The sequence below is a fragment of the Candoia aspera genome, chromosome 3 (genome assembly GCF_035149785.1).
Source record: "Candoia aspera isolate rCanAsp1 chromosome 3, rCanAsp1.hap2, whole genome shotgun sequence".
NCBI classification, from domain to species: Eukaryota; Metazoa; Chordata; class Lepidosauria; order Squamata; family Boidae; genus Candoia; species Candoia aspera.
Genome location: NC_086155.1, coordinates 142,561,367 through 142,576,050, shown reverse-complemented (window position 1 = coordinate 142,576,050; position 14,684 = coordinate 142,561,367). Strand labels below are relative to the sequence as shown.

Below are 14,684 nucleotides of genomic sequence, written 5' to 3'. Positions count from 1 at the left end.
CTGTCATGACCTTCCCGTCTTGGGTGGCCCTTCACGGTTTAGCTCATGGCATCATTGAGGTGCTCAAGCTCCAGCACCACGACAAGGTAACGATCCTTTGCGGAGATGCTTTTTATACTTTTGTTTAATCTGCCTAAAGTGTATTTCTGAGCACCTGACCACTGCATGGATACTTGGCAGAACATAATTGTTGACAAAGGTGGGATCCAGTGACAATGCCCTTTTTATAAATAACTCAAGGCAGGGAACATACCTAATACTCCTTCCTCCTCCTATTTTCCCCACAACAACAACCTTGTGAGGTGAGTTGGGCTGAGAGGGAGTGACTGGCCCAAAGTCACCCAGCTGGCTTTCATGTCTAAGGTGGGACTAGAACTCAGGGTCTCCTGGTTTCCAGACCAAAGTGGCACTTTGGGTTGGAGTTTCTCTTTCCCACATCTCTGCTGTCCTCTGGGCTTAACTCTTTTCCTCGACACACTCACCCACATGTTTGTTTTCAGTTCCCGTTTTATTAAACAAACTCTCCAATTAAGGAGAGGGTGTGGCTGTTTTAACCCTTCTTCCCAGGGTAGCGCCAACACTCTGCATCCTAGGAAGAAAAAATGCCTGTTCGTCCCAGGTGGTGAGTTCATTCTTCCACATAAATACAAATTAAGATGGTGCTTTCCAAAATGTTCTTGCTCAATTGTTTTGCACAAATAACACTGATCAATGATTACTTCACTCCAGAGATCACTGAGGATCAACACTGGAGGACTTCTGCTTTGAATTGAGAGAGACAGATTTTAATTTCTGAGATTGGGAGGGTCTACTTGTTAAAGACCCCCTTTTTTTAAGGTCTTTCTTTTTTGTCTTTGTTTGTTTATTCTTTGAACTTTCACTGTCAGGTAAGGAACAAGCTGCGGTTGTGCTTGATGAGTCTACATTTGTAGAATTCAGTGTCACATCTGGGCAGATTTTGGATGAGCTTCCAGAGCATGAGAGAGATGGTCGTGCAGCTACGTTTGTGGAGCTTAAAACTGCTGGAGTTTTGTTGGACTTAACATTGCTGCAAGATGCTCGGGTCATCGTTGAGGATGAATGCATAGAGGGTGCAGGATTTTTGTGGTTATGGCTCTGTTGGCATTTTGGCACGTCTGTTTGTTGCCCACCACAGCTAGAATTGTGAGTATCTCCATCACGCTTTACTTGACAACAATCAAGTGGCCTTGGCTGTTTTGATTGGGGTACTTCTTTTGTCAAAATAGTACGATTGTTAGCAGCCACAGCAGGACAAGTAGCTTCGCTTGCCCTTTCTCTTAAGATAGTTGCGTGCTGTAACCTTTCCATCTGCACAAGACGTGAAACTAGTTTATTGAGCGAGGCATTAAGTGGTGGCTTTATAGATGATTTCCAATCATCTGACTTGGACAAGGACAATTTTTTTAAATTCAAATTATTGTAGGGTGAAGGAAGAAAATCAGGATATGGAAACGTGTCATTCTCAGCAGAAGAAGAGGGAACATCATCTTCCTGGTGCTCAAAAGGGTCCGGTTTTAAGTTAAGATTTACATTTTTTAACTTTTCCAGCAGAGCTTTATTTCTTCCCTTAGTCTCAGCTGCTGCCTTTTCTTCTGCTAAAAGCTTTCTTTCTACATTATCATTTCTTTTTTTCACTTTCCATTTGTTTGCCAAATGCACGTCATCCCCACTACTATTTCTAGCAGGAGAAGAATCAGTAGTAGTAGCTTCCTTTGTCCTTTTGGGAAAGTCCCCATCGCCATCTCTGCACTTTTTCTCTGATGCGGTCTTCTTAGTTCCTGGATAAGAAACAGGGTGATGTCTCTTCAAAAAAGATTGTACCAGTGGATTAGTATGGATTACGTTTCTAGGAACATCACTGGAGGTAGATGGCATTTCTGCACAAGGTTTACTGAAGTCTCTGAAGAGAAAATGAAAGAAGCTAAATTAATATTGATCGTCACATTGTACCTCTTAAGAAGAAGCATCACCAACTCTGTATAAAAAAACTACATTTGCAACTGAAGTGCCGTGCGAAATACTCTGAAATAAGACTTTGTATTTCCATCAAATTAATACTTGATGTAAATACTACAAGGATGAGGATGCATTACCCCCATCAAGATCATAGCAAAGGCCATTCAACAAGAATAACCAAGGCAGTCTCTGGCCCATGCCCTGATCTGAATCCTGGCCAAAGAAGGGCCAGGTGGTATACCAAGAAAGTTCCAGTAACCTTCCCTAAATAGGGGATGTTAGAGACAAGCTGTATAGCTGTTCAATGCAAATTCAGGAACAGCCTCTTTAGGCGTGGGTAAGCATAGCCTGTTTGAAAACTGCTGGCACTGTTCTTCCAAAGTGAGACATTGATCACCTAGATTCAATCAGGAACACTTTCCCCAGGTCCTCAGTCAAGAGGGGCAAGAATCACGTACACAAATGACTGAAAACGTATGACAGAGCACCTCATCTACGTTATCAGAGTTCACAGATCATCAGAACTCTCAGATGATCGGGCAAAATGTTGCTCCAGTCACTACAACAGACCCTACCCAGGAACAATCAGGACTTGGCAAATCTGAGTGACTTGATCATCAAAATGTTGTGCTGATCAGTCAGAACGTCCAGGTGGGAGAGGAACCTATTTTTCTTATAAGGCGATTGGCCTCCCTGAACAGCATTGCTGGATGACAGCCTCGGGATACCATAAAGGATGAATGAGAAACAAGAACGCTTCACCTCCCTCCTTGCCACAACGTACGTTTGAACGTGATCTCAAACCTGTGTTCAGTTAGACTCACTTTTTCTCTTCTTCCACCATGCTGTAGCCCCTTTTCTACAGCTTCATCTCCAGCAGGTCTTTGGTAAACCAATCAGCCAACTGGGATCAGCTAACAGGAAGAGCCCCCTTGGGAGTAATTGCATTAAGCACCCAGGTCACTTCCTGGTGACAGCATGTACCCAGGATGAAGGGTATGGCAGCAGGTTTGCCTAGAAAATCCTAAAGCCCACAGGAAGCCATCTCTAGATACAGAGAGCACCTGGGCTGGATCATCCTAATCAGGCTATTCGTACTGTGGAGATCTTGGGTGGCCAATTTCATCTGGATTAGGAAGTGATCTGATCTCAGCAAAGGGCATATAGAAATGCCCCCCGCCCCGTATTCAGCTCACTACACACCTGCTTTGCAACAAAAAAAGGGTCCAAAATGTGGGTTATGTCCATCGTCTCCAATAGAGACCCCGAATTCCCAAATTCTGCTTAAACTGGCCCTGAGAGCATAGAAATTTAAAGTATTCATCATGGGGACTTTTAAGATTGTGATTATTATTAACTATGATTATTAATAGGTAATTAACAATAAATAGCTTATAAGAAGCCATATGAAGTCATTCCCACAGATAGCTTTCTTGCAAGCAGACATATCTCAATGTCTATCATACTTGTTGCTCTTCCACAATTAGTTTTTTAAATATATATATATATTTTTATGTTGGCATACTCTTGCACATGCCAATCCACTCAGCAAGGTAATTTCCAAGAGAGTTTGAAAATGAGTTCAATGCTTTTAACGAAGCCAAGCAAGAACTGCATTTCTGTCATGCATAGACAAAGAGCAAAGAATGAAGCCAAGCAAGAACTGCAAAAATGCAGTGAGAGTACAGGATTACCCTAAGTTGGTACTTGGCACTTTGTTTTTATTAATGAAGACATTGAGAGGTGCCAGTGGCTTGCTTGTGCTCTTATTCTGTTTAATTTTGTTTTAAACTCAATTTTTTTTTTTACCTGCTGACAGAATTATTGCCTTGTTTAGGTACATTGTTCCGGGAATGGAATTGCCCTTGTTTGCTGCTGTTTGAATTGAGCTGAAAGATGCAAAACATTTTTAACAAAAATACTATTGGTATGTAGCTTGGAAAAATCACTGAAATTCAAGCATAAGTAAATTGTAAAACAAATGATTTTTGCAAATTTATACTACCTGTGCCTTCCTAGAATTTTTTGGCGTGTTAGGAGTTGCCAACTTTTCCGTTGCAGTTTTATAGCGGTCCTGTAAAAGAACGGAGCCACTGTAATGTTTATAAAGCAAAACATGCACTATAATGATCTACATGTTTGATCTCAAAGCTACACCCAGTTCTGCATGTCGGCCTAAGAAATTCCACAGATGTGCAACTCATACTGAAATATAGTACAATCACTTGAAAGAAAAATTGGGGCTTCCCACATGATTTACCTTTAAAAAGCAGAGGTCCTCTGAGAAGAAACTGACAGTGTTTTTCTGTCTCATTTCCCTTACGGTAATAGCTCAAATTCAAGGCAGTTTTCCTTTCAGAAAGTACAGTATATCCTTTTTCAAAGATTTTATGTGATTCTGGAATTCAGTAAAATAACTTTTCTGGAAGGACTTGAAGCAGATTATATCCAAAAGGAGACCAGAAGAATCAAAGAGGAAGTATGAATGTCTAGGGATCTCATCCCACTTCCTCTCCAATAATTTTTCAGAAGGTGGTAAAGACCTTGTGTTTTAGGAGGGCTTTTAAGAGATAATCTCATTGCTTTCATCAAATCATTCTTTTAACATTTCACTTATTTAATTGCTTTTTCTCTCCTGTTTTAGGTTATAATTCTGCGTTTTTATTTATGCTGTGAGATTCTAGAGTTGTATAAAGAAGAGTGGGCCGACTATGGCAAAGGCTGCCTTAATACGTGTTGAAGGGGTACGGGTCACACTTGGCCTCACAGGGACGTGTGTGGGTGGGGCCACGACACAAATACAGACGGGACAAGGATGTTCCATGTGTTTTCCCAGCTTTCGGAGAGATGTTTGGGGAAATTCTGTTTTTTAAAAAACTACGTTAAACCTATTTTAGGCCTTATACTAATTGTATTATGTATTCCGTGACTCAGAATGGTGGGAAACTGCCAGTAATTTCTAGCAGTGGTGGTCAGAGGAAGCTCCAGTGGCTACAAAACAGGCTCAGGGCTAGCATTAAGGTTTCGAGTTCCACACCTCTCCTATGGAAGTAGGTGGGACGTAAATCTTTAAAGTAAATATGAATAAATAAAATCGACCACATATATTTATTTGTTTGTTTGTTTGTTTGTTTGTTTATTTGATCAATTTGTACAGCAGCCCATCTCAACAAGTCACTCTGGGAGGTGAACATTAAAATAAGTTAAAAACAATTCCAACTAGAAATACAAAAATCGAAATGCACAGCAGCCAAGGAAGGTATCACAAACAACAGTTGCTAACAGACCAGGAGATGGGTCCCTTCACACACCAAGGGCCCAGGTCCAGGCACCGAACCAGGTTTTTAGGGACCTACGAAAGGCCAGCAGGGTCAGGGTCATCTAAATCTCTGGAGGAAGAATGTTTCATAAGGCAGGCGCTATTGCAGAAAAGGCACGCTTTCCGGGGCCTGCCAACCAGCATTCCTCAGATGATGGGACCTGGAGCAGGCCCCTCCTGCCAGACCAGATCAGACAGGCAGAAAACACCAGGAAGAGACTGTTCTTCAAGTAACCGGGTCCGGAGCCGAGAAGGGCTTTAAAGGAGAAAAATAGCACCTTGAACTGCACCTGGAAGCACACCAGCAACCAATGCCTCTCATAAAATAGTGGTGTTACATATGCCAAGTAATTAGTGCCATTTATTATCTGTGCAGCTGCATTCTGCACCAGCTGAAGCTTCCAAATGCACTTCAAGGGCAGCCCCATGTAGAGTACATTGCAGTAGTCCACATAGGAGGTCATGAGGACATGAGTGACAGTGAGCAGAGCCTCCCAGTCTAGGAACAGGTGCAACTGGTGCACAAACCAAAAGTGTGCAAAAGCCCTCTTACCCACAACTGCCACCTGCTCTTCCAGCAGGAGCCATGAGTCCAAAAGGACCCCCAGATTACGTACCAGGTCTGTCTGAGCAGTGCCACCCCATCCAGAACCAAAGGTGGAAGATCCCTGGAACCAGAAGATCCAAACACCCCATCCATGTCCCCACAGCCTCCAGGCACTGGGATGTCATCACTCAGGTGGCCTGGGTGGAGATGTAAAGCTGGGTATCATCAGCATCTTGGTGATACCTCACCCCAAACCATCAGATGATCTCACCCAGTGACCTCATGTAGATGTTAAATAAGGGGAGAAGACTGAGCCCTGTAGCACCTCACAAACTAAGGGCCACGGTCTGGACCTCTCCCTCCTATCAACAGCAACTGGAACTGGGTAGGAAGGAGGAGAACCAGCACAATGCAGTGCTGCCCACCCCAACTCCTGGAGCTGGTCCAGAAGAATACCATCATCAATGGTACTGAAAGCCACTGAGAGGTCAAGAAGAGCAAGGATAGATGCACTACCCCCATCCCACTCCTGCCTGTAATGGTACGTGGGAATGATCTGGGGAGACTGGGCCCAGAGACACCGCCTAGGGAATGGTCAGATAAGAGACATCATAGTCTGTAGCTGGATAGAGGGTGGGGCAAGAGGCTCGGAAGAGACCCTCCCTAATTCCTCAGGGCTAAAGGAGATAGGAGGAGAATTGTACTTTCAGACTTGCAAGATCTGGTTCATGTAATCTGACAATAAAGTAGAACTAGCCGATCTGATTGTGTTTCCTGTTAGGTCTACTTGGTAAGGCTGACATCAATCTTGCAAGTCTCCTACTCTCTTCCAAAGAGATGAATTTCAGGAGTGGCCTCCGATCCGTTATCCGCCGAGTATCTGGCTGCAGCGCATTCTTCACATAAAGGATATCTGCACTTGATCTCACCTCCTGTGGCAAGCTTATCTTCTGGTGGATGAAATTTCTTTTCAGCAGAAGAGCCAGTTTCCAAGCCATACACACATGACGCCTGTAGTTATACTCATGTTCAGTTTCACTAACTGCATATAAATAAAACTATACATTTTTACTTGTATCTTTTTAGTAATGATTTTATTACTGTATGCCACTCAGAGCTGTCATGGAGTTCAGGCCTCTTACAAAATAAATAAAACTTTGCCACCATAGCTATGGCGCATTTTGAAAAACATTGAAGAGTCAACTTGGGACTGCATTTTGGGAAAGGTTATTTGAGAATGTAGAGCTAGCCCTGCCTGATTGTATCACCTTAAGTTTTCCTCAAGTTGAGTTTGACTCCTGGTGAATATGCAGACATGTCCCTTTTTATTTTATTTTATTTTATTTTATTTTATTTTATTTTATTTTATTTTATTTTATTTTATTTTATTTTATTTTATTTTATTTTATTTTATTTTATTTTATTTTATTTTATTTTATTTTATACAAGAATATGGAAGTGATTTGCCATTGCCTTATTCTGCATTTATTTTATTTTATTCTTTCACCTCCAGTCTAGTCTATTCTGGTGGCCTCCAATAACAATTCTGCTTAGCTTTTCCCAGATCAATCACATCTGGCTAGATATTGCTACCTGCTGAGTCTTTCTTTTAGAGTCTCAAGAGTTAACTTTTTGCTATTGTTATCGCAATATATAAGTTATAATAAATACAGAGCTTATAGCAAATGTTGGACTTTAAAGAAGCAGGATAAGAAAAGTATTGACATTTTTGAACTCTACTGTTGGAGAAGTATCCTGGGAATACCGTGGACAGCCAAGAAAACAAACTGATGGATCATTGAACAAATCAACCAAGAGTTCATACCTGAGGCACAAATGACCAGGCTCAAATTATCCTACCTCGGACACATTATGCGAAGACCCAGCTCTCTGGGAAAAGGCTCTAATGCTGGGAAAGGTGGAAGGAAAGAAGAGAAGAGAAGAGAAGAACCGGCAGCAAGATGGACAGACTCAGTTACAGGGGCAATGAGTGCCCCATTGGGAGACTTGAAAGAATGGGTTAGGGATAGATCACCATGGAGAAAATCTATCTATGTAGTCGCTAGGAGTTGAAAAACACTTGATGGCACATAATCAATCAATCAATCAAAAACTTCTATTTGTTTAACAGAAAATGATCAACATATTTTGGGAAACTGAACTTTTACAAAGTTTAACTCCTTTGGACAAATCTCCAAAGGGGAGCCAGAGACACCAAGGGAAGCAGTCATCAGAGAAATCAGACATTTCCACCCTCTTGGTGTATGCACAAGGCTATCTGGATCCTTCCCAAGACAATGAGTTAGGTATGAAAAACATCCATAATCACACCTATGCAAAGAGCACAGAAGAGAGGTGTAGTGTAAAGCCAAAATTGATAGACACAAAACAGGTCTGAATCCCTACCTATTGTGATGGTTCTCTAGTTTCAGTTTTAGGAGGCAAAAAGCTTGTATATGGGGTCAAGTATGTTTTAAATCATTCCTCTCTCCACAAAGTAATTCAAATACTCTACTTGAAAACTGGCCAAAGCTCTATGTATCTCAGAGATACATGGTGGAAACAGTTTTGACTTCACCAACTGGGTAATTAATATTTTCAGAAACAGAATTAATAGACATTTGCTTGCTTCTCCTCACCAAGCTTGGGGAGAGCCCTCATATCAGATTAACACCTAAGAACTAATTCATACATATGAAGACTTTGCACTGCACTTAATCCCATGTCAGGAAAGCCCCTTTATGCACCTGATGCAGTGAGCTGTTGCTCATGAAAGCTTATGCCTTAAAATAAAAATCAGTCTTAAAAGGTGCTATTTCTGATTTTTCACTCTTCTGGGTAAACTGCTCCATTGTTTAACAACTCCTATCATCAGGAAATTCCTAATATTCAGTCTTATTTTTCATTTCCTGTAATTTCAAGAGTTCTTGGAAGCAAATCATGCTTTTTGGATGAAAAGGTGTTGAAATTTAGCAGCTTATAGTAATCTTCTACACCTTGTCAACCTAATAAAGATGCTGTATCCACTGATTGCTTTTCATGATAAACATGGCTATTATTGTTTGGTGTTAAACTGGGTACAACAGAATATAACCAAGAAAGAAATGCCTACACACGTTCAGAAAGAAAGTAAAACACACCAGCTGCATTGCTTCTGTGTTTTTTCCAGCCCTAGAACTGAATGACAGATATACAATGAAGTAGCCTAAACACTGAAATTATGAGGACTGGGGAATCTGTACTTAAAGTCCCAGGTATTGATTGATTGATTGATTGATTGATTATGTGCCACCAAGTTGTTTTCAAATACTAGTGATGATAAAAAATCAACTCAAAACTGCCAGCTGCAATGGACAGTGCTAAGGGATCCAAAATGGCAGGCATGAGCTGTGGATTGAAGCCTTGCCCCATTCTACATGTGTTGATGTACGCAGATACAAAAAGAGGCATAACTTTGAATTGCAGTCAAGCCCACCATTTTGGCTTTCTTAGTCCTCCATGGTGAGGATACCTCTGTCTCAAAACATACAATGATTCCTAAACTTAACCATATATAAAATATATTAAAGACAGTGTTATGATATTGTTTCCCCTCTATCTTTTATCACAGGCAGTCATATGGCATCAGAGCCAGGATATATTCTATCCAGGAGTGGGTGGATGTCAGTGATTGTATATCTAACTGGGAGAGTTCAATTATGTGATAATATAGGCACAGGTAAATAAAAGTCACATACAGTATGAAATAAAGTTCATAAATACATTTCCTATCAATGTGAAAACCAACAAATTTTATTCAATCTTAATTTGGACCTCATTTTATTTCTCTTTATTTCTCTTTCTTATTATAACTTCCTTAACTATAGAGTTTTCAGCATATCACTGTATCTCCGAAAGCAAGTTTTCTCTAAAAATAATGCCTCAAACTTCAAAATTTAACCAATACGCACAATACCTCAATTGTGAATACTTTTATTCAATTGATATTAGTACTTCTCAAAATGGCAGGCTTCACTGTTTATTCTATTCAACATTTGACAGGTCTTTCTTTGCATAATGTTCTGATCTGAGATTTGGGTCTATTTTGCTTCTTCAAAATGATAACGCAGTATAGTTATAGGGCTGCGCAGCACTTTGAATTCAGTTTTAGGAAAGATGCTCCAGCGGATTCAGGAGTATGGATTTAGTATCTGCCTACAGGTCTTTAAAGCAGCCACATGTTTTCCTCAGATCGTATGGCAGTTGTGGTAGGAAGCTGCATGATTCTCGAAAAAGGTTCAGTTGCTTTGAGGAGTTGCAGACAGGTGGTGTGTTCCTGCTCCCATGTGCTCTGAAACCCCTTTCTGGAACCAAGTCTGAAGCAAGATGGCTCTAATTCATATGACAAACTATCCAGCTTATCATTAAACAGCGGATATAGTACAGAATGAATGGGTACCGTGTAAAGGCCTGGATTCATTTGATGAAAGATTCATGTACCTGGTGAGAGAAGGTGCTTAGTGGCACTCTAGTCCCATAAATTGCAGGGATAGCTTCTTTTTTTTCCTTCAAATTGGCAGTCTTGTCTGTCTTGCTTTCACCACCAAGCCTGTTTGCGGAGGAGAATTAGGAAAGAGACAAAAAGGACGTATATCAGGATGAGCAAGAAATGACAATCAACTGTATGTGATAGGGATAGTTAATATAGGAACAACAGACAGAGCTCTGCCAAATCGTATTCCACTAGGCTGAATTTAAGATGATTTTAAAAATCACTATAGGGCTAGAATTAGATGTCCATGCTTGAAGTATTTCTTACCAGCTCTCTCTCAAGAAGACATTGCAATATTCATCTACGTTGGCTTCTGTTCTCAAAATAAACTAGGGCCAGGATGACAGGTTGCAAAGAAACAGTAACAGCAGATGTTAAAGTAAGACCATAGGGAAAAAAGACAAAATTGAAGGATTTGTTTTTTCTAAAAACAAGATATGCCTTATTTAGTCCTCTGAAAGGGACATAATCTCCAGAGGCATGGTCATCTTACTTCAAAAGGCACACAAAAAAACTCAGCAGCTTCTGTGCTCCAGCCAGCAAAGGAGAAAGTCATCTTCCAAGAGGTAAGAGGACATTTTTATAGGGTTATCAAACAGTTGAAGTTATTTGGGGGAGAGAAAGAAGCCTAGCCCTTAAGTGTTTGTCCTTAAAGGCAACTGCATATTTATGTGGTGTAATGGATAAGCACTTAGGCTGGAAGAATTATTTTATTTTATTTTTTTTATTATTAAATTAATAAAACAAAAACAAAATCTTAAAAATGATACCAAAGAGTGGGAGGACATATGTTTTGCCTAACAGTGTCACACACATGCTGCCCAAAAGGCAACCGTTGATCATTCCTTTCCATAGAATATACATAATCATATTGGACATTATGATAACAATTTTCATTGAAACTGTATTAAAGGATTGGAAAATTATATCCCCGCAACAGAATGACTTCTGGGAAAATACGTTGTTGCTTCCTCCTAAAATTGCTGCAGATACATTGTGGGAAAATATATTTGTTTAGGGACGCGTGTGGTGAGGGGTATGAAGTACAGTAGAACTAGTGGTAAGCAAGAACTAGATGGAGATATGAAATGTGCAATGGGAATAAAAAACAAGCTATGTATGGTAGGCAAATGAAGTAAAAGAGATGTGAAAGAAGTACAAATCCTACTTGACGTCCTACAGTGTATTGGATTACATCTCTCATGATCCTGAGATCATGGCCAAGAAGGATGTTTGCTGAGGACAGCAAGCATTGTAATCGAACGCATCTGGAAAGCAGACAGGGAAAGGCTGCTTGAAAGGGTGAAAAAAATGTGTTATTTAGAACCACACATTCATTCAGAAAATTAGATTGCAGTGGTTAAACTGACTGGAAGAAGCAGAGCCAGAAAATAAAGGGCGGTCCTTAGACACAGAACACTTGACAGGAGACATCAGTCCTCCGTGTCAAGACAGTGGCGGACCCCTCCCCCCTCTCAAGCCAGAGAGAAAGCGTTGCCGTCTCCCAAGGCGACCGACCGGGAAGCAAGGAAGAGAAGCGCAAGCGCAAGCGCAAGCGCAGGGCAGCCCAACCCGGCCAGGAGACAGTCAGGATCGCCTCCCATTGGGGAGAGCGGGCGGCTCGAAGGCCGCTTCCTTTGCGTCGGGGACTCGCATGCGGCCTTCTAGCCTGGGAAGTTTCTGAAACTTCCGAGCGTTTCTTCCTCATGAGGAGAAGCAGGGGCAGACGCCCCCCCCCCTCCCCACACACACACCGCTGGGTACATGCTAGGGCAGGACACGGCTGAGCGAAGCTCGAGCTCAGCGCCCTGCGCCTCCGCCTCGGCTTTCAGGGTGCGTTGCGGGCCGCCAGTCGCCATGGGAACGGCCATGGCGCCGCCGCAGCCCGCGGGGACCCCCAGGCCCCTCAAGGGAGAGGAGGCCGCTGGTTTCTTTCCCCTGGCGCTGCTCTTCCCCGCGCCCCCTCTAATCCCTTCTGGCCGGTCGCTCCTTTCCCATTCCTATTCCTGATGGGGCGCTTCCAGTTGGCCTCTCTCGGGAGGAACGAGCGATGGGGAGGGAAAGAGTCTCGGGCCGAGGCAGCCCCGCTCTGGCTCTGTGAAATGCTCCCCTCGGCCGGCTAGCTGGGTCATAGGCAAGGAAAGGGTAAGTTGCCTCCTTAAAGGATCGTGAGTGGTACCGACGCGAGGAAAGCCTGTGGGGATTGTTTGGTGAGAGATACTATTCATTAATATTTCTTTACGAGCAGCGTTTGTGGTGTTACTTAGCAATATTAACAGGTAGCGATTACAAGGTCCTATAGGCAAGGCCCTATAGCTTTGGGGAGCCTGTCTGCATTTCGCGGGGAAGACTAGTCTGTCAAAATCTGTGCCATAATCCTTGGGGGGAGGGGGCACAGCTGCCTTGCTTTTTGCTGCAACAGAGTTCGCTCATACTCCTTGGCTGTTACCGTTTTAACGTTCCCTCCTTTCCCAATACAAGTGACATTTCATTGATAATTTAAGTGATTAGTGATGCTTCATTGATAGTCTGCTCAGCCCCAGTTGGCCATTTTAGGAGACTACAGGTAACACCTATCCCCACTGCATTCCAGCTCCTTGGGCACTGTTTTTTATGGCCATTAGGCCTTTAGGAGTGGACTCTGGTTCCCCCCCCCCCCCCACAGCTGGACTTTACCAAAGAGCCATCTCTTCCCACTTTCTGGCCACTCCTGCTATTTCTGTAACAAATCTCCATGCTGCAAGTGCTAGGCAAGGTGGCAAGAGAAGCGATGGTGGAGCTGATCCTTCACCAAATCTCGGATCACAGAGAGCTGCTCCAGAGACCCGGCGGTTTATGCCAGCCCTAACCTCTCTGGCTACCTTGTCCAACATTCATAGTTGATCCCAAGACTGCCATAGCTGGACAAGGTGTGGCAAGAGAGGTGGCAGAGGGCGCAACGGAGCTGCTCCATGCACCGGTGCAAAACACTGAAAGCAGGCCAGTATATGCCGGCATACTTTTCTACCAATTTGAGTCCAGATTAAATGGACATTAACCATGGGGAAGAGCCCTAAAAAAAGTTAGATCTAAGCATATGCACAATGTATTTATTTTATTTATTTACTAACCTGCCTTTATTATTTTTATAAATAACTCAAGGTGGCAAACAGATCTAATAATCCTTCCTCCTCCTATTTTCCCCACAACCACCACCCTGTGAGGTGAGTTGGGCTGAGAGAGAGTGACTGGCCCATGGTCACCCAGCCAGCTTTCGCGCCTAAGGAGGGACTACAACTCTCAGACTCCTGGATTCGAGTCCGTTGCCTTAACCACTAGACCAAACTTTAAATATTGCCTAAATTAACTGCATGTTCAATGTCTGGTCAATGAAATATTGCCACAAAACTCGTATTACAGTTAGTTGTAATACATTGCTCTTAAAAGTTTTTTTCAGGATACTTAAAACTTACGTAATACTGTTTCCAGAAGATGGCTGACCCTCTTCAGCACGAAATTTGCTCAGTTTTCTCTGAGAAAAATAGGCTGGACTGAAGGCAGGTGCCATGGGTAGTGCACATTCTATGCTCTTCTGCTGACCACAGGTGAACATTTGTTCACCTGTGCTGTGGTTGATGCCTTTGCCCACAGGTTTTCCACTTTGTGGACCATATACAACATTTGCTTTTGATACATAAAGCAGTTTCTGGTTCTTTGGCATGATCACAAAGAAAATAAACTCTAAGAAACTAAATGACTAACTAACTAGATGACTAACTGACTAAAAACTATATTAACTATATGGAATACTATAATAAAAAAACCCCAGAACTCTAAGAAACTAAATGACTAGATGACTAACTGATGAACTGGCTAACTGACTGACTAACTGACTAACCAACTGACTTAACTGACTAACTGACTAAAAGCTATATTAACTCTATGGAATACTATAATAAAAAACAAAACATTAACTAACTTAAAAACTAATGTTTTATAGCCTACAATCTGAACAAAGCAAAAACAGAACAAACGAGAACAGAGAAATCGACCACTACTTCCTCACTCTAACTCAAAGAACCGAGTGTGGTGATAGCAGCCTACGCACTCTTCAAGAGCTTTACAGTTTAGAATGTTAACATGTCATAAATTATGACTCAAACTACAATATGTGAAGTTCCATCTTCTTTACTCCACATTTTCTCCAACCCAAAGCAAGTTGGACTAGAGAAAGAGAAGAAAGTAACTTTCTTCTATAGTCCTTTTCCAGATCAATATAATTTTGCCATATGTTAAAAAAAAGTTTCAAGGAAAGAAGGTTGATTCCACAA

At 42.0% G+C, this 14,684-nt stretch overlaps 1 protein-coding gene across 1 annotated transcript; it reads right to left on the bottom strand.

Annotated features, from left to right (window-relative positions):
- Window positions 1-732: 732 nt before the first annotated feature.
- LOC134494703 (protein FAM217A-like) lies at window positions 733-14,074 on the bottom strand. The gene is made up of 5 exons (XM_063299950.1): window positions 13,827-14,074; window positions 10,323-10,431; window positions 6,667-6,793; window positions 3,787-3,925; window positions 733-1,921 (listed from the first exon to the last, which is right to left on the bottom strand). Exons 1-5 carry the CDS (start codon window positions 14,072-14,074, stop codon window positions 733-735), a joined length of 1,812 nt encoding a protein of 603 aa, XP_063156020.1.
- Window positions 14,075-14,684: the final 610 nt, after the last annotated feature.